At 38.3% G+C, this 18,479-nt stretch overlaps 1 protein-coding gene across 6 annotated transcripts in view; it reads right to left on the bottom strand.

The window, feature by feature from the left end:
• Positions 1–14,962: 14,962 nt before the first annotated feature.
• The window catches only part of AP3S1 (adaptor related protein complex 3 subunit sigma 1), a 29,489-nt gene continuing 25,972 nt past the window's right edge, over positions 14,963–18,479 (bottom strand). For 3 of the 6 annotated variants that reach the window (XR_005630018.1, XM_039730832.1, XM_039730823.1), the window contains one exon: positions 14,963–16,248. Coding sequence is in view for 3 of the 6 variants with exons in the window: in XM_039730832.1 (XP_039586766.1) it covers positions 16,120–16,248 (129 nt within the window). In the remaining 3 variants the exon portion in view is untranslated. The remainder of the gene's footprint in view (positions 16,249–18,479) is intronic. The other 3 variants (XM_039730835.1, XM_039730842.1, XM_039730812.1) reach the window with 2 other exon arrangements.

Here is an 18,479-nt window from a genome sequence, read left to right as displayed (position 1 = left end):
TGAATCTTTTTTTCCCATGTAATGTTTCCATTACATGGCATTTACTTGTATGGAATAGCTTATACTTTCAGATCCAGTTAAAACAGCCACTTCCCAAAGCATACAGCCTTGGTTCTTGAGATTTTAATATAATTGCCCTAGCCACATTAAGAAAGCTATCCCAATGCAATCAACATGAAAAGACCTCTGGAGAGTAATCAAGTCACAGCACTTACAGTGATGTGGATTATTTAAAATGTAATCAGTCAAGTTTTAAATCCTAGTAAGAAATATAGGAGAAGACTTAAAATTAACCACTGCCTTATGTGAGGATCCACAGTGACAGAAAAATTATACATAACAGAAGGAAATGAATTCATAAAAGAATCTGGATTAGTATTCATGTAAGGGTTAAAGCACTTTTTTCTCTAGATGGGCTCATGTTAATAACATATGCAACATGTTTATGACATCATAACTCCCATAAACACAATATATTGGAATTTAAAAAAAATTATTTAATATACCTGTGTTTATTAGTTAGAACACAGTTGGCATGGCTAGATGAAGAAAACAAATAAAACTTTCCAAACCCTGAGCACATTTATACAATTTTAAATAATATGTCTTTTGGGAAGTCAGATCTGGTTGCTCTATTAAACAGAGCAAAACCTTTAAGAGAATCTGTGGAGCTCAACTTTTGTTCTTTATACATCACATAATTAAGGAAATAAGAGCAGACACTGCATCCATGCACTAATTTGTAGAAGAACCCTCCAGCTCTACAACATGGCAGGGCAGCCACTTGGTTTTCATGCTAAACTTCATAAGGACTGAATTACCCAACTGCAGTAGATTACTAATTGTTTATTTATATATCTGAGTTTCCATACTACAATCATTATATGCCATCCAGATGTCTCAAATAGCTAAAGCTATGCTTACCCATGCTAAATGGCAGATACACAATTATTATCATGTACCTAAGGAAGAAAACTTTTTCAGTTTCTTCTCACCTTTGAATCTGTTGATTCATTTCAGCCTGTGTGACAAAACCAGACATCTCAAAGACATTTAATTACCCAGGTGCTCTGTATCTACAGAGAGGAAAAATGAAATCCAGTGTTCTTGCTGAGGGAACTGCTATTCACCATTTCCTTTGGCATGGCGCGGCAGGCCATCCCTCCCTCAGGCTTTGGCTGTCCCCATGGCATGTGGCAATGCCTGGCTCGTTAGCTTGTTCTTAACCATAGCCAGTGTTTGTCCCCTCACCTCAGAAACACAGGGGGTGGGAAAAGAGAAAAGAATACAGAGGCAAGTGGTGAACTGGGAAACCTTTGAGCACAGCAAGATCTCAAGTTACTGAGATGCACATCTCCCAGGATACTGGAAGGGAAACTGGCTTGGTGTCGGGTGACAGAGTGCATGGTTTTAGAGGAAATCAGGATTCACTAGTTCTGCTGCTCATGGAATAGCTTGTCTTTCCTTCTGGTTTACTTACCAAGTCTCAGCAAGTACATAGAATTGCTATTCTAACAGCAATTTCTGATCTTTTAGGTATTGCGCTCTAATAAAGGTTCTCTTTTTCTTGAGATTAAAGTGTCATGGGATATTGCTGCTTGAAAGTAATGCTTGGCTAAAGCTCTCTGGATAAGGATGGGTCATATTGCTGTTCCAGGAAACAATACACATGCCCTGCTGTGTGGAAAGTAAGAGGAAAATATGTTTTAAAAATCAAAATAAAGAAGGCTTCAGCTAAAAAAATGTCCCTACATTGCGACATGTAGCTGCTTTCTCCCTCCTAAAAACTCCAGAGAGATTATTCTCCCTTTTGCAGACATTCTATTTAACAGGAAAACTGAGAATATCATGCATCCGGTCTGCATTCCTTTTTCAACTGGAATAATTTGTTTTAGATTTACTCTTATTAGTGTTTAGGGCTAGAAATGTTTACCTTTACCCTTCTCAAAATATAATGTATTCATATGACACTCCAACAAATTTGTTTTGTTTGCCTTCGCAACGGTCAGTCAGCTTGGCAAGGGACCAAACCCCAAGTCAGGATGCTCAGTGAACCCTAAAAAGCCCTGAGCCAGGGGGAGCTTCAGAGTATGCAGAACCTTCAGGAATCACCTGTTTTGGTGTCACAGATCTTAGCACCTTTCCACTGAGTTTCATGATATGCTCAGGAAGACACATCCACCTAGACATTGATTGTTTTGCTTTTTTTTAACACTTAACCCTTGTTTCTTTTCTCAGCATGCCTAGTGATTATCTTTCCGTGCATTGTGTTGCTTGGTGGATAGACTCTCAGAAGCCTAGCTCTCCAAAACCACTGGAGAAGAAGCTGAGCCACGAAATCCAGGTGGCAGAAAGACACTCTAATCTCCTTTTATTGTTTTAAATCTTGTTTGACTATTTTTTCTGAAGTCTGGAAGACAATCCAAACAAGGAGGTATATGGAGTTAGGCAATTCCTTAGCTTAAGGCAGAGCCTATTATTAGTTCATTCATCTACAGCTGGGCAGATTACAGGCAGGGCTTTTTATCTGTGTAAAGAAAGAGCTTTAATTTGGATTGCTTCTCTAAGCAATATTTTCTGTTTGCAAACAAATTGTTAGCTGGAAAAAAGAGCACCAAAAACAGAGGTCCAAAGTTATTTCATGAACCTTGGCTTAGGACAGTAGTAGTTAGGCGTTCAAATGCCTTTTAAATATGGTCTAATGGACCTTGTCTTTGCACACACAGCCATACTGCGAACCATTTAGGAATGTTAGGATTCTGTGGTTTGATATGGTATGTGGTTTTAAAATGATGCTGTTTGTCATTGAGATTCACCCTGGAGAGACAGACTTGTTTAGTCCACTCTTTGCAAGTCTTTGCCAATTTTTGCACTCTTTAGAGGAGTTTTTGCAAACTGTAATATCAAAGAGGCTTCCAGAATTACAGAGGTCCCAGGAGTATACAAGAGTACAAAAATACATAGAGCAACATTGGCAGATTTGAACACAGGGTTCAGCCTCTCATCCTACTTTCCACACCCTTTATGAAACTTGCTTAACCCATTAGTCCTATTAAAAATACTCAGTTAAATAAAGCTACCCTGTGTTCAAAGCAAGATCTAGCTTCAGTTTCCATTACTCCTGTCACAGTTCTATGCACAGTGCTACAAGGGTGTCAAGGAAGCTGGTTTAATCAGGACTGCTTGGTCTCAGAAATGTAAATTGTAGGTTTATTGGTTTCTTTCCCAGTGTGTAGCTATACACACTGATTGTTCCCACTAATTCTGAGTGCAGTCCCAAATGAAAAGTTCAACTCTGTTAAAACCAGAGTGACTTTTTAAAAAAAAACTCATTCTCTATGGCCAGAGTTCTGGATTTCCTGGTCCTGTTTCCTGGTGCTTAAGACTAAGAAAGAAAAAATTCCACATGGTATAAGCCTGGCTTGTAGCCTCTCTTTACAACCTTCGTAACTTAAATGGGAGGGATATGAAGAATTCTATAAAGATATAATATTTCATAGAAACAAATAATGGTAACTGTAAACATGGGCATATTTCTCCCATGTAACATAAACTGCCACCTGAAACAAAGAATTTTCTCAGCCTTCTGAAAGTATTAGATTTTTGCTATTGCATAATACAGAAAACAAAAATGTCAATCTTCTATTAATTTGAGATGTCACATACTGAGAAAAAATCATGTCTTATAGTGGTTTTGATACAAGGTAGATGAATGTGTTGGATGTTACATGTTTTTAAACAGAAAAAAACTATGCAAAAAAAAAAGATCAAATTTCTTGTGGTTGAACCCATGAAGTAAATAGAGAACATATTTTGTTTGTTTGGATCTTGGGGGAACAAACTGTTTTTATGTAATCATATTACACTAAAGAAAGCACTGTAATGTATTGCATTTCAAAATCACGTATTTATACAATAGGGAAAGTACTCACATCCAACACAATCAGTCTCAATCACAAAACCTGGAAACAATTCTGAAAAGTGAAAACTTGTAAAAACACACCTTTATTTTCTAAATGCTGACATGCAAAGGAGGAAAAAAAAACCCTATAGGCCTGCAGTAAACCTTCACATCATTAGGATTTAATTGTGAGGAACTGTTTATCATACATAACTTTCTTACACAAGACTGATCCCAAGTGACTACCTTTGAAACATCCTGTCTTGCTAAACTCCACTAACCTCCTCACAATCCAGCTCTTAATGATGCTGCATTTTACCATAATTCCCACACTTGTGTTTCACTAGGGAAATGTCTGATAAAAATAAATAACCTAAGTCATCTTCAGTGAATAGGACATGACAGGTATTTTTCAAGTTTAATTAGTTAGGAAGATGGTGTCTTAAGACAACTACAGGTTAGGCGGAGTTAGGAAGAGTGCCTGGAAACTGTTCTAACTTTGAAAATTATTCCTGTGCCATTTAGAGAGAAACCCAAGATCTTTCAAGATTTCCTGCAAAGAAACTGGGAGTGAAAAGTTCAGAATAGATAATAATGTTTTTGTTAATTTGGAACTACTGTTTGGCTTCAGGACTTCAGCTGTCCTTGCACCAGGGCTGCTTTGGTAGTTGCTTTGGTTCTAAGCAGAAATTGCATGCAGTGAAAACTGTCATTAAAAATTCCTGTCAACTCAGATTCACTCCTTAACAGCGGTGGTCACAACCAAGCACCTTCTACAAAACTCTAATTTTGAAAAATTCATCATCTGCTGAATTGATTCCTCTCTCCCCAGATAAACAAGCTGCTCTGTATTGATTTACAAGTGATTGCATTTGGGAATTGCTATGCGGTAGAGAATTGGGACATTTCTAAATAAACAACAATGTTGAGCACAAAAATGCTAGCCTCTGTTTGTGATCCACTGAAACATGAGATGGATCTCAGTATTCCTAGAGGAGGAGTAAGTTTAGCTGATTAGTTTGAGGGATGCAAATAAACACGGTGTGTTTCTAATTACAGCAGTGAGTCACAATAGAATGCTGGTTAACAGGGCAGTTTTGTGCCTGAAGTTCTACAACCGCTTCAAAAAACAGCTTGCTTGTCCTTCTTCCCTTCCCCAAGCACAGCTGATTTCTTAGCAACACTAGTTAATCATCACAGCTGACACAGTTTAAGTGACAATCCTCATTCTCCTTTATGTCAGGAAGTTTATGCTGTTCCTACAAAGCTCTACATAAGGAAGTAACACAGCCTCCTTGCTCCTTGTGACTGCTTGATTGTGGTAGAACAAAACAAATGTTATACTCCATTATTAGATCTGAAAACATCCAAGTCATACCTGCTCAGACCACTCAAAAGCATTACAAAAATCTACTTTTCAAAGTTATTTTCATACTCAAAGGAGCAGACAAGAACATACTCAAACACAACCCAAACTTCAAACACAAAATCCAGAGATTTAAGTATACTGGTCTTCGCAACCTCTCATGGATTTTATTTTTTTGGTATACTATTACTTCTTAACTAAGGGCATGTGATTTTTCAGACTAGAAGTGCACCTTAGACAGCTACAACTCCAGTTTCTTGACTGCTTTACTTTGTACAATTCTGTTCAACAGGAAACAGAGGAAGGAGAAGTGTGGCTACCTAAAATAGAAATTTTGTGTCAGTGTGTGTGTGTGTATATATATATATATATATATATATATATGTGTGTGTGTGTGTGTGTGTGTGTATATATATTTTTTTCTCTCTTTTTTTTTTTTCTTGTGGGAGAAGGTTTCTTGTTTTAAACTGCAGAGAAACCATGATACATTAAGTTTAATTAAGACAGTTGTGCTTATTCCTTGGTCACTGTGTACACTGCAGCATCATCTTGACAAAACTGTCATGTAAGCAAGGCTATGATTTATTCATCTTGGACAAAGTACCTTTCACAGTTACAAAAGGAGTTCCGAAAAGTAGCAGAATAATAAATCACTGCACTTTTATCTGTGTATTTCTCTATCTATCCACTTATCTCCCCCTTAAGCCATGTCCTGCACACTTAGAAACGACTCCTACACAACTTTGATCCCATTTTCCTCCATATACATCAACAACAACTCCTAGAGCCCTATTTTGATTCACATTTCTCTCTCTTCTAGTCCCTCCATCCAAACAACTCCATAACCAGAAAGTGAATGCAGTACCACTTAACTCTTAAGTTTATACTAAAAAAATGCACTAACAGAAACAACACAACTTTTATGTGTTCACTCCAAAGCTAAGCAGATGTACTTAGCAGCTCTCATTTGGACCTGCATACTTTGGCAAATATGGTAACATAACTCATGCAAATTCTCTATCATGAATAAAACTGACTTTATACACACATATATATATGTATGTATGCATTTTATATTACTGTGTTCACAGAATCAATGTGAGTTTGGTATTAAGATTTTATTTATGATGGAAAAGTCTGCAGAAGACATTTCAGAGTTGTCAAAAGAGACAACTTCACCAGTATTTCTCCCCAGGGGCTTGATGGGATCCATATTGATCATTCAGTCAAATGGCTCTGCAAACCCACAGCCCCTCCTGATTTTCTTATCTGGCAATCCTCTAACAAACTTCACCTTTTGCAGAGTCTTCCAGTAGCATCTTGATTCCTACATTCCCATCCTACATTTGTAAGTCATCTTTCTGGGATTTCTTCCTTCAGAAATTTCTACATATGGCCTCTGTGTGCCTGCCCTCCTTCCCGTGACTTTTTTCCCATCACCTCTCTCTCAAATCGCTTTTCCCAAACTGTGCTTAATTTCTTTTCTCTTCTTGCCAAGAAACTCCCTTTTTTCAATTTCCACTTGCATCCCCAAGTTTTCTATTTCTTTCATTTGAATCCATTAAATTGATGGATTTTGTCAAAACCACTCTTGCCTGATGCCAAGCAAGGAAGTTCAGTGGCCTCTCACACAGGAACACCGGAGTTGCAGTTCCCTCTCCAGCTAAAGGGAGGAGTCTGCAGCTCCCATGTGTGCTGTATCCAAGTGAATTAGACGGTCTTCCCACACATAAAGCTGTGAACCCAAGCTGTCCATCAGTTCACCTATAAACCGATGTCCCACTCAAACTGCCTCCCCAAACCCCTCATCTGCCAGATCAATAAGAAGAGTAATAACGATAATGATCAATTATAATCCTATCTCTACAAAAATTCCAACTGAGTCTTTTTTTAATACAGAAACTCAGAAGCTAGGGAGGGGAAAAGAGAACAATTTTGCTAAGGCAAAGAAAACACATGGTCTAATAATTAACTTGGGGACAGAAAAAAATTATAATATATTTGCACTAGCCCTGTGCTGAAACCCTCTGTGCTAAACAGGTCTTTAGCCATTAAATGTCATGGGAACTCCCAAACATGTGGCACAGTATTTACATGTAACAAAAAGACTAAGTAAGTGAAAAGCCACTAGCATGTCTTGTGGCAATGGACTATCTCTGTTTTCTTCACTGTTTTCTCTAACTTGAAACACCCTGCATTCAGCCTCCCCACTGCTGTCTAGACACAGCTCTGCTTTTGCCATCCACCCTGGGGTGAGTCTGTAGCCTGAAGCCATAGAAGCCCATTCTCTGCTCTCTCATACACGCTGTGCATTGAAGGGCTCATGGGAGGCTGCCCTTTCCCCATCCCTTCTAGAAGAACACAGTCTCCCTGCTAATGCACCAGATATCTCTACCAGCTAATTAAGATATTACCAGATGACAAATTGTGTACACCTGGTGACCTAACACAATGCTTGTTCCCCAAAACCACTGGCCTATAAAACTGCACAATGCCTTTTGTGTAAGAAGGAGAACTGGAAGTTCACCAGCCCCAGTGCCCTGCCAACTCAGCCAGGTCACCTTGAACAGTGTGGTCCACAACCACCAGGGACCACCAGAGAAACCCCCAGAAGAATGCATGCGCAAAGAGGAGGGGAAATACTTTAATTTTTGGGGGGAAATGATTATGATTTAATATGATTTAATGATAATGATTTAATGATTTTGGGGAAATGATTATCATATATATGTTTATTCTGGGACAACCAATCAATATGTGTGTAAAATATAGCATAAAACCAGAAACAATCCTGTACTCAGCATGCATGGATATTGGAGGAGCTATGTCCCTGTGCATCCACCCAAATAAAGAATGCCTGCTTCTTCATACTACACTTGTGTTAAGGAGTTTTTATTTTACCAAATTTTCAGTAGCCAAGATAAAACTTAGAGCATCAGCCTGGGAGGAAGTGAGTGAAGTACCTTAATTCTGAAAACTCACTTAAAACCCTTGTCATCTCCATTAAGAATTCTAGCCCTCCCAACATATTCAAACTTTATTTAGAAATATTTGGCTAAAAAATTATGAGAAAGGAGTGATGAGTGGGAGGAACAAGGAGAGACATTTGAAATTCCAGAATTATGTCCTCCTAACAGGTATGACTGTTGCAGCACACAATGAGCAGTGACAGACAGTATTACAGTCAAACTCAGAGAAGAATTTCTAAATACAACTCTGAAGTATGAAGCAAACTGTTATTTTCACTCTTGCTTTTGATCAAGAGGCTTTGTCTTCCTTATACTCTTACAAACTGAAATTCCAAAAACTTGAAAAACATGGATGCCAAGCAAATTTAATGACTCTGGAATGTTATTCATTCTTCTCATGGGCAGGAGATAAATTTTCTTAAAGGAAACATCACTTGTGAATCCCAGTCTTGGCACTGAAATTGACATACACTCTGAAGGAATCCAGCCCTCCTTTCTTTTTAGTCTGTCATTTATTCAATAGGTAGCAGAGGTAGAAGGGCGCTAGGGGAAAAGGGAGACTGGAGACACTACATACCTTGAATATTCGCCCCAAGAGCAGCCGTATCACTCTTTTGCATCAGAAAGTGCACAAACATGGTGTAAGTACTTTCTTACATTCACGTTTGCAGCTAATACTATGTAGAACATATTAAGAAACAGCAAGTTTTCCCTTTTCTCTCATTTAAATCCATTTGTTTTCTATTAATCTTTGTTAGTGCCTCGTCATCACTCATGCTGCCTTTAGATAAATGGCTGTCAGAAAAGCAAAATTAGATCAACTGGCAGATAATACACATATATTTTAACAGTTTAAAGCTTGCTGTTTTTGTCATTAGCCAAAAAAGACCTGAGTTTGCAATGGCTATTTTCTCTCCCTCCTTCCCTCCCTCCCTCCCTCCTTGTCTCACATAACCCAATAAATGATTTCTCAATTACATCACACTTTTGTGCCCAGAGTATAAAATTACCTGTATAGCTACTTCTTCTTTTACAACCTTAATTACACTCATTTTTCTTATAGCTTTTGGGCAGCATCCTTTCCAAGCTGCTCTGCAAACTACCAATTTCTTTTTGCCCAAGTCCTCTCTTTGGTATTTGCCTCCTGGGAAATATAAGTGAGATTTAGCAGGAAGCCTGTCACTATACATACTTATGAAATAATTTAAAATAATTACTTCATGCATGATACAGTATCTTATTGAGCTACTAACTTCTCATATCATCTTCCCACATCCTACTATTTCTCTTACTATTCCCTTGGAATTGGTTGGGACAGATTCAATTTTCTTCATGGCAGCACCTATGGTGCTGTGTTTTGGATTTGTAACTGACCAGCACAGACAGCACCCCCATTTCAGGTATTGCAGGGTCAAGCAAGGCCTTTTCTGACACCATCCCACTCCAAGCAGGCTAGGAGTGCACAGGAAGCTGGGGCAGCTGAGAACTTGTGTTGTGCTAACCCACAACACTTGGATAAGTATATTTGCATAAGTATCTTATTTATGAAGTATTTTAGTAAACTGCGACCAAAGTAAAGAGATACTTTAGTGGCATTAAATTACTTCAATGGGCTGTAACAGATTCCTAAGAATCTGAAATTTCCAAGGTCAAGGAGGCCCCTTTAATAGGGTAATACCTGCAAGGTTTTGCAATCTTCTGCACTGATGCCATGAAGGAAAGGATGAGCACTATTTCTTACCTTCCTTCCGATTTCCTGTGTGACTTTAAATTGTAAAATACTCTCTCTGCTCCTACCTGCCAATTGTTTTCCACAGATCTTCTCCTGACAGCACCTCCTGCTGAAGACTTGGATTAGGCCTTCTGTGTAGCCACACAGCCCCCAGGACAACTGCAACACCTCATAAGGCTTCCTCAGACCATCAGTTCTATAGTGCAGACTCAAGTTACCCTCTGGCAAGAGGCTTTCATACTAACTTTCATTCTCCCTCCTTTGCCTGCACTATGGTCCCAGCAGGAAGGTCCATAGAAGGGCTTGTCTCTAACCAACTTTTACCTGCCCTTGATTTTAAAGTAGCAAGGGAAACCTCAGCCAGGATGCAGATGTCTGTATTTACATAGTTCCATACAGAAACATATTCATAAAATCACTGAACAGGTGGGACTGAACATTAAACGTCACGTAGTTCCAACCCCCCTGCCACGGACAGGGACAAACCTTACTAAACCAGGTTGCTCAGAGCTCCTTCAATCTTGGCATTACACATGTACAGGGGTGGGGCATCCACAACTTCCATGGGCAACCCCTTTTACTGCCTCACCTCCCAGCCAGTAAACAATGGCTTCCTAACATGTAATCTCAACACACTGTCTCTCAGTTCGAATTTATGTTTTACATGTTGCCAGCACAATCACATCTTGAATGACTGCTCAACACATTGAAGAGGAACAGCAGCCCTGCTTGACCTGGCTGGAGTACCTGTCCTGAAAACACAAAAAAGATAGGCAGACACAGACAGCCCTCCCTGTGCAAACAGACTTTGTATGAGAGGCAGGCAAGCAATGACACATGATACGTCACACTGTCTCAAGGAAAGGAAAGGGAAAAGGAAAAGGAAAAGGAAAAGGAAAAGGAAAAGGAAAAGGAAAAGGAAAAGGAAAAGGAAAAGGAAAAGGAAAAGGAAAAGGAAAAGGAAAAGGAAAAGGAAAAGGAAAAGGAAAAGAATTATGAGTTCTGTCCTATGACCCAAAGAGTTCTCACATGAAAGAGCACCTCACTCAGGAATAGGATGGCTGTTTGAACTATGAAAGACTTTTTCTGCTCTGACATATATCAGCAGAGCAAATCATTGCAATGACCTACTTCAAATGCACAGTCATTTCAGTTTTGATTTTTTCTTCTGCAGACTGCTCGGCCAAACTTGGTCAGATGGCCCTTTAAAGGGGAAGATGTGGGTGCCACACACTGTGGCTACACCAGTGAAGTTTCTCAGGTGCAGAGAGAGTGCTGATCACAGAGGTATCCTACCATGCACACAGGTCATGCAGTCACCTAGCACACATCCCAACCTGCGACATTCGACTAATATACTACAGCAACTCTGCTGGCTGAGTCCAAACAATCTTATGAGAAGAAGGTCTATGGATTTATCTGTGAAAGCTAACAAAAAACACAGAGACTACAGAGAGGTGTCTATCTAAGCAACTCACAGCTGTGGTTACAGGCTTGTGTTTACAAGCAGCTCTGGTAACAAGCTTATAGTCATGTTCAGAAAGAATCTGGAGATGCATTACCTCCAGCAGCCTTTTGAGCTGGTTGTACAGCAGAGCCAGCACAGAAAGGACACCCAAAGTCTGTGAGGGCTGCTGAGTCTCAGAAGAGCCCAGCTGGGCAGGAGAGCAGTGGAATATGTCACACAAGCGTGCCTGTCAGTCAGTCTCCTGGGATGGATGCTGGATCAACTCCAATGTCCCTAGGATTCCAGTCACAGGCATACTTGCTCTGTGCAAAGAGAGGGTGTCTTGACCTGTGGCTGCTCTCAGGTCACACGCCACTCCTACAAGTGTAGGCCACAAGACTAAAACCAGCACACAAGAGATCTGGCTGCCAAAATAACACTGCAGAGTGACTACCTTTGTGTTCTTGCCCATAGAATGAAAGCACTAACCGAGTATTTTGGGGTAATCACAGAACACTAAAAATCGCAAGGACAGATCATTTCCCTCAATGGAAAAAGATTTATAATTTGTTATGGCAACTGTTAGCAGCAAATAACAAAACAGTACTTTTTGTGAAATTAATTGTTCACCTTTAGTCAGGTTTTGGCAGTACTTGGTTGCTTTCCTTGTTCTTCCTAAAAGTTACAAATACTCTGTGCAGAAGTTGAGATATATATTTTCTGCAAGACCTTCTTTAACAGTTATAAGCAGACAATTCCTTCAGTATGCCATGCATATGCTGTAATTTTGTATCAAGGAGTTTTATGAGGTTACCTTCAGAACTTTAGCAAGTTCTCATTTGACTATCATAGGCCTAAGTAAAACTCAAGACTAATTTTAGCATTTATTGGAACGTGCTGCTAGAAAGAAAAGGTCGAATGTGCTCACAGGAAGGCAGCACCAATTTGAATTTTTGGCTTGAACCTGTTTCTCCTTACAACAAATGACACTTTCCTCCACTGACCCATGTCAAGCGGAATGAATCTCAGCAGCAACAGCTGTTAAAGAGAAGGCATTCTATATACGCTTGTAATGCAAAATTTTTCCTTTTCCCCATAATATATTCAAAACAGTGGTGTCATGGGAGGAGAGAGGAACACAATGTCACAGCATGTGTACTGTCTGTGCTGCCGATACCACAGGCAGCATTCTCTGCTAACATGAGATACTTACCTTTTAACAAAAGAAGAGCCAGATGTTTTTTCAGCAGTACTTACTGCCCCTACCCCAGTGGAAAACTAACTGCTCTGTTCCAAGTCTGTGGAGGCAGATGATAATGCCCACTTACCCTATTGAAATATTATCCTTTCTATTTGTTCAGAAGAATCCATTTTGCAGTCCTAAGAGAGGCCTGGAGTTAGTAAAAATGGCTTTCAGTGGTTCATTTACACGTGCTAGTGCCCTTAACAATATCATTAAAGGCGGGCCCTACGGATTTGGAGAATGGCAAATTAATTCCCTGTCTCCTGCAGATGACGGATGACTGAAGATGACCTTTTCTCCTTCTTAACAATGTACAAAAGACTGATGTTATATAGACATAAACATATAAACATATAAATATCCACACACAAACACCTATATTTGCTAAGGGTGGGGTTTGCTGTTACAGAAGCATTAAAAACATTTAAATTCATAATCAAGATCTTAAACATTTAGATCCCACATTTTGTTTCCATTTTAAATCCTAAGCAGTGGCTGAGAGGAAACTGATGAAATAGCAGAAAGAATTCAAAAGGCACATCATTCTCATGAAGGTGAAGAAAAAAAGCAGATCAATATTGTGGCAAACCTATGAATATCTGAATATGACATAAGGCAAGCCTTAGAAGATAAAGGGAAAAAATACTATTTCCATAATTTCTATTAAGCAAATTTCTATTTCTTCCCAGCAGTGTCCAACCACAACGTAAGAGGACAGGACCTCCCCAGGCAAAGTAAAGATACTCCTCTGGCAAAGGGGTGGCAAGCAGACAGGCTCAGCTACCCGGAGGAAGCCAACATGGTCATAGCATCAGTATTTATTTGAGGGGAAAGTGCTACCATTGAGGCTCTTCTATGGATGAGAATTTCGCTTTGAAAGGAGTGCAATTTCACTGTAAAAAATCTGATAAAGTGTTTCTTCCCATCTTAAGATCTTCTGAATAAGGAAGCCCCAGCTCTGAGCTACAGCCTCACATTAAATATTTGCTGGCTAGTCACAGAGAGGTTTCATGAAAAGCCTGGTGTCAGTAGAACAGCTGTCCAGAGAAAAAGTCTTTTGGCAGAAGACACATCAGGTCAGAACAAAGCAGCACAGACAACAGTTGTAAAACCCACAAAGCTAAACCAAAAGATTTTAGAACGGCCATGTACTTGTTAAAAGCAAAGAACCTAGTGAACGTAGTTCACTGAAATGAAAGACAGGCTGGCTATTGACAGGTAAGAAGTTAATCTGAAATATGCTTCATGTCAAGACGCATCTCAGACACACTTTCTTTTGGGTGTTTCATCCAAATAAAGACAGAAAATATTTCTCTGCAAAGAATGAAATTTTTTTTAACTACACAAGTTTACAAATCTGAAAAAGAACTAGAGGGAAGACAGTGAGACAAAAATAGAGGATTCCAAAGAATTTTTGAAATTTTGAGTGCTTTAACAAATAGCCCAAAGAACAAACATTCTGTAGGTCAGAGTACCAAATGTTTCAAAACATCCTATTCCTCCTCTGGCAGGAGAATTAACCATATCATAACAGGGGCAACAATGAGGAAAGCTTTCAACATCTTTACTTTCAATGTCACATGTGCCACGCATTAAGAAGATAAACAAAAGTAGGCAAAAGCAGGTGAAATGGTGAGTTTCAGTTTTGTGCTAGCTAAGATGTCCAGCTTTGGAACACTGAAGAGTATCTCACATAGGGGATAAAAAATGGCCGCATATTTTAATCTCTCAATTTCTTTGGTCAAAATGACAAAGAAGCAGTTAATTACTTAAACCCCATCTGAAATTCCTGGAAGTCTCAAACTAAGGAGTTCACTTGGAAGAAGAAATATTCTTTTTGAGAGGCTGGGAGAGAGCAACTCTGTTTTCAAAAGCATTTTTAAAATGGTGTATGTTAGTTGGTGTTTACCAATGTAATACCAAGAATATACATGAAGTTGTTGTTCTCTCCCCACCCCCACCTTAAGAAATAGATTAAAATTCATTGGTCATATCAGATTTTCTACCTCAGAAGTAATTTCTCTTTTTCTTTTCTCTCTAAAATGCTCTCAAAAGATGTTAGCTACTGTTGATCAAACAGAAAACATGATGTGCTTCAAAGCTCATCCTATAGACTACGTCTTAATATTCAACTGAAAGGAAAATAACACTTAGTTTACATCAAATCCAAACTCCTGAATTTAAGACAGGACCTCTCAGACTAGCCCTGAAATCTGTTGTTCTTGATACAGGATTATTGCATTTTCATATACTGTATCAACTATATACTTCTTTGAAGAGAAAAAAAAGGCTTTGCAGGAATTCTTAAATATCCCAATGATATTTTTATTATTCATTAAAACAGACTTGTACAACACACAGAGCTTAAGAGCATGATTATAAAAAACAATCACTATCCCCCTTTTATGTTTTTTAAATCACAGAAGAGTTTAAGAGCTGAGCAACTTACGCAGAGGTGATAGATCTCTGAGATCTTCACAATACTATGTGTCTCTCTCAAAGCAGAGAATCACAAATGTCACCAGGCACAGAGGCCCTATTAAAGTATCCCCAATTGTCTTTCCAGAGTGCCTTTCTTTACCACATTATTTGATAGACTCTCATGTACAGGTTTGAGCTGCCCAAATATAAGGTCTTCAGCCCATTCTGTGCTTCTCACAACACAGAGCATTCACAGGGCTGCCTATTTTTCCCCAAAACAAAGTCAGACCATCAGTGAAAGTCTACCAGATTGTGTACATATCAACATGTGTATGTAAACAAAAATCATCAGATCTTCGGTAAAGGCAGTTTTTCTTTCAGCATAATGAACAGCTTTTGTGAGAAATGTAACGAGCCAATATGTTCAGCATAATACCCCTGTGTAAGCCCTTCAGAGATTAAACTACAACATCAATGTCTGCTACAACAGTATTTGTCAATACATAATCAATTGGCTCCATGAATAGGAAATAACGTGGTTTATTGCAAACAGCAGACTTCAAAAAACAGGTATTTCGAAGTCCAGCTTGTTATGATTTTATTTAACAAAACATGAGTTAAATGTTTTCATGCAACATTTGTACTTAAGTCTTAAATAATCATGACAAACAGAAGTAGTTAAAGAACGCACTAATTATAGATTTTGGTGAATATACAAAAAACCTCAGCATTATAGGTTATACAAAGTAAAGAACATCTTAAATATTTCCCCAAAATACTGCAGCAGCTGAGACACAGTGATATGCCTTGCAAGGGCATAGGAATGTAATTTAGAAATCACATGGGAACTACCCCTTTCCTTAAATTTCACAAACAAGACAAAAGCAACATTCAACTCCACACACTGATTTTTCAGGTTATGTCTATGCAGGACCTTGAGTTTTATCCAAACAATAAAAGTTAGACATGTTTATTTAGTAAACAATTATGCAGTAAATCTCTATTACATTTCTTCCTTGGTATTACCTGGAGTAGCCATGTTATTTAAAAGTGGGCAGGTTTGGTACTTTTATACTGATGTCACCAATATTAATATTTCTTGGGATCTCTGGCAGATTCATATTCTTTACAGCTGAAACAGCCCGGGCTGGAGCTCCTGCTAAACCAGCCTGTATATAAAGTGAGGAAAAATGCAAATCAGGCAAAGTCAGTCACAAGAAGGTTCACCAGCAATCTACACAGACAACTAACTTTTCAAGTATTTCCATGGTTACACAATTAGAAAAACCACATGGTAATTGTGTTGGGAATGAAATGGGTTACTTGGAAATATTAAACCAGAAAGAGAAAACAGTTCACATATTCCTGTTTATATGGTAAAACGTGTAATGTCAACTGGATGGAAAAGTATGAGAGGAAGGAACAGGAGGCTTATCCAAGCACGTGTAATGTGCACGTTACAGAACAGACAGTCTTGAGGTGTTGGGTGTCCAGTGTGCTGCCTTTGCCTCTTACCTATTCTAAAAGTTCACGTGGTTCACACTTAACTAGCACTGGTTACAGATTCAGAATAAGTAACCTCAAAGTAACAAGGGGCTGAATGTCAGTTAAATCAAAGAACAAACACACACACACGTGTGTGTATATATATATATATATACACACATACAAAAATACATATATATGTACACACAGAGGTATTTCAAGGTAGTTTAGACTAAGATGAAAAGGATAAACACCCTGCATTTGTGGCTGATGAAGAGCATGCAGACAGATTATTTCTACAGCCAAACTAGAATAACCTGTTTCCCACAGTAGCTAATGATACACTAACATATCTGCATCCCCTTGAGCATTACACAACAACACAGTTATGCCAAATTAAACTATTAAATAGCATCTATTTTTTATTGAAGTTCTCTACCGCATGCAGTGTCTTTGCATGCAAAACTAGAGCCTTTCTGTATAAACATGCAAGTTTTACAATAGAGAATTGCTGACTTCCATTTAGTTATGCTTTTAAAGCTGTCAAGTTTGCACACTGGGGTATATTATGAAATGTTAACAATTTACAGCTCAGAAGCCTGAAGACACACCAAAAATCATCTTTCCCTACTGGTTCTGAAAACACCTATTCAAAACCTTGTTATTTTAAGGACTATTAAAACAAGACTGGTGTTACTACTATATTTGATGTTGCAAAAAAACCATACTATTCATTTTAGGTATGGAAATGTTTCTCCTAAAAGTTCAGATTCCCTATGCAGATTTAAAATTTGCAGTGTGGTTTTACTTCAGGTTTGCCACAAAAGTGTACAAATAATTTTTATTTTTCCAAGGAAGTAAAAAAGCATGGGAAATTTTTAAAAGAAGAGGTCTTATTAGCAGAAAAAGATACCATATTACAAATTCTCCGAATATGTAAAAAGAATTAACTTTAATTTTAATGCTTTAAAAGTAAGATTAAAAATATTCAAAAACAATAAAAATCGCAATATGATTTACTGGTTTTATAGTGTGGCATCTTACAGGTCCAGTAAAAAGGAGCAATCCACAAGAAACAAAGCAAGATGTTAGGAATTTGTTTTAAAAAAGACTAAACCTGGAGAAATTGAAGGTATTTAATTTTAGGGTTGTCAAAGACTGAAAAAACCAGTCCATTTAGATACAAAGTATTTCTGAACAAGAAATACAGCAAAATAAAAGAAACTTCAAGAAGGTTGTGTCAAATTTGATTATTAAAAAGCGTTGGTACATGACTACCACCCAATTTCAGATTCTTGGTTTTCACTAAAATTCATTGCAAGTGCAGGGTAAAATTACTGAGAAGTACACCTGACTTCCATAGAGTCCACTGGGTCAATGGCACAAAAGGAGGCAGACGCTCCACACACTCATCAGGTAACAACTCTACTTTTTGAAGGCTACAAAAAACACTTTTTCTCCCTTTTACTACTCTCTTGTAAGAAAGTCAAGTCAACATAAGATTTTCACTTAAAATCCTACATGCTGTTTTGCCTTTTCCCCTTAAAAACATAACCGAAGTTAAAATAAAATTGATTGAAGTTTCCAATTTTGAACTAACACTTCATGTGGAAAGGCTAAAGCATCATAAATCCGTAGATTTTAGTAATGGGATGATTCCCAGAAGAAAAAACAGAGATCAGAAAGCTGTAAGTCATCTATTAACAATATCTTCCCTGTCAAACCCTCCTATGTGAGGCATGGCAAAGTTGGGAAAAACATGTCAGGCAGAGAAGACAGCTCAGAAAACTGCATCTCTGATGTGATGAAATTTGCTCTCACTTTGGCCCTGACATAAACCAAATTATCAGTTCTCAGAAGTACAGACTAAGTAAAAGTCAAAAGGTGCAAAAAAGTATTTTGAAACCCTCTTTTT

Source organism: Passer montanus, unplaced genomic scaffold, assembly GCF_014805655.1.
Source record: "Passer montanus isolate IOZ18808 unplaced genomic scaffold, ASM1480565v1 scaffold110, whole genome shotgun sequence".
NCBI classification, from domain to species: Eukaryota; Metazoa; Chordata; class Aves; order Passeriformes; family Passeridae; genus Passer; species Passer montanus.
This window is presented reverse-complemented; position numbering and strand designations above follow the sequence as displayed.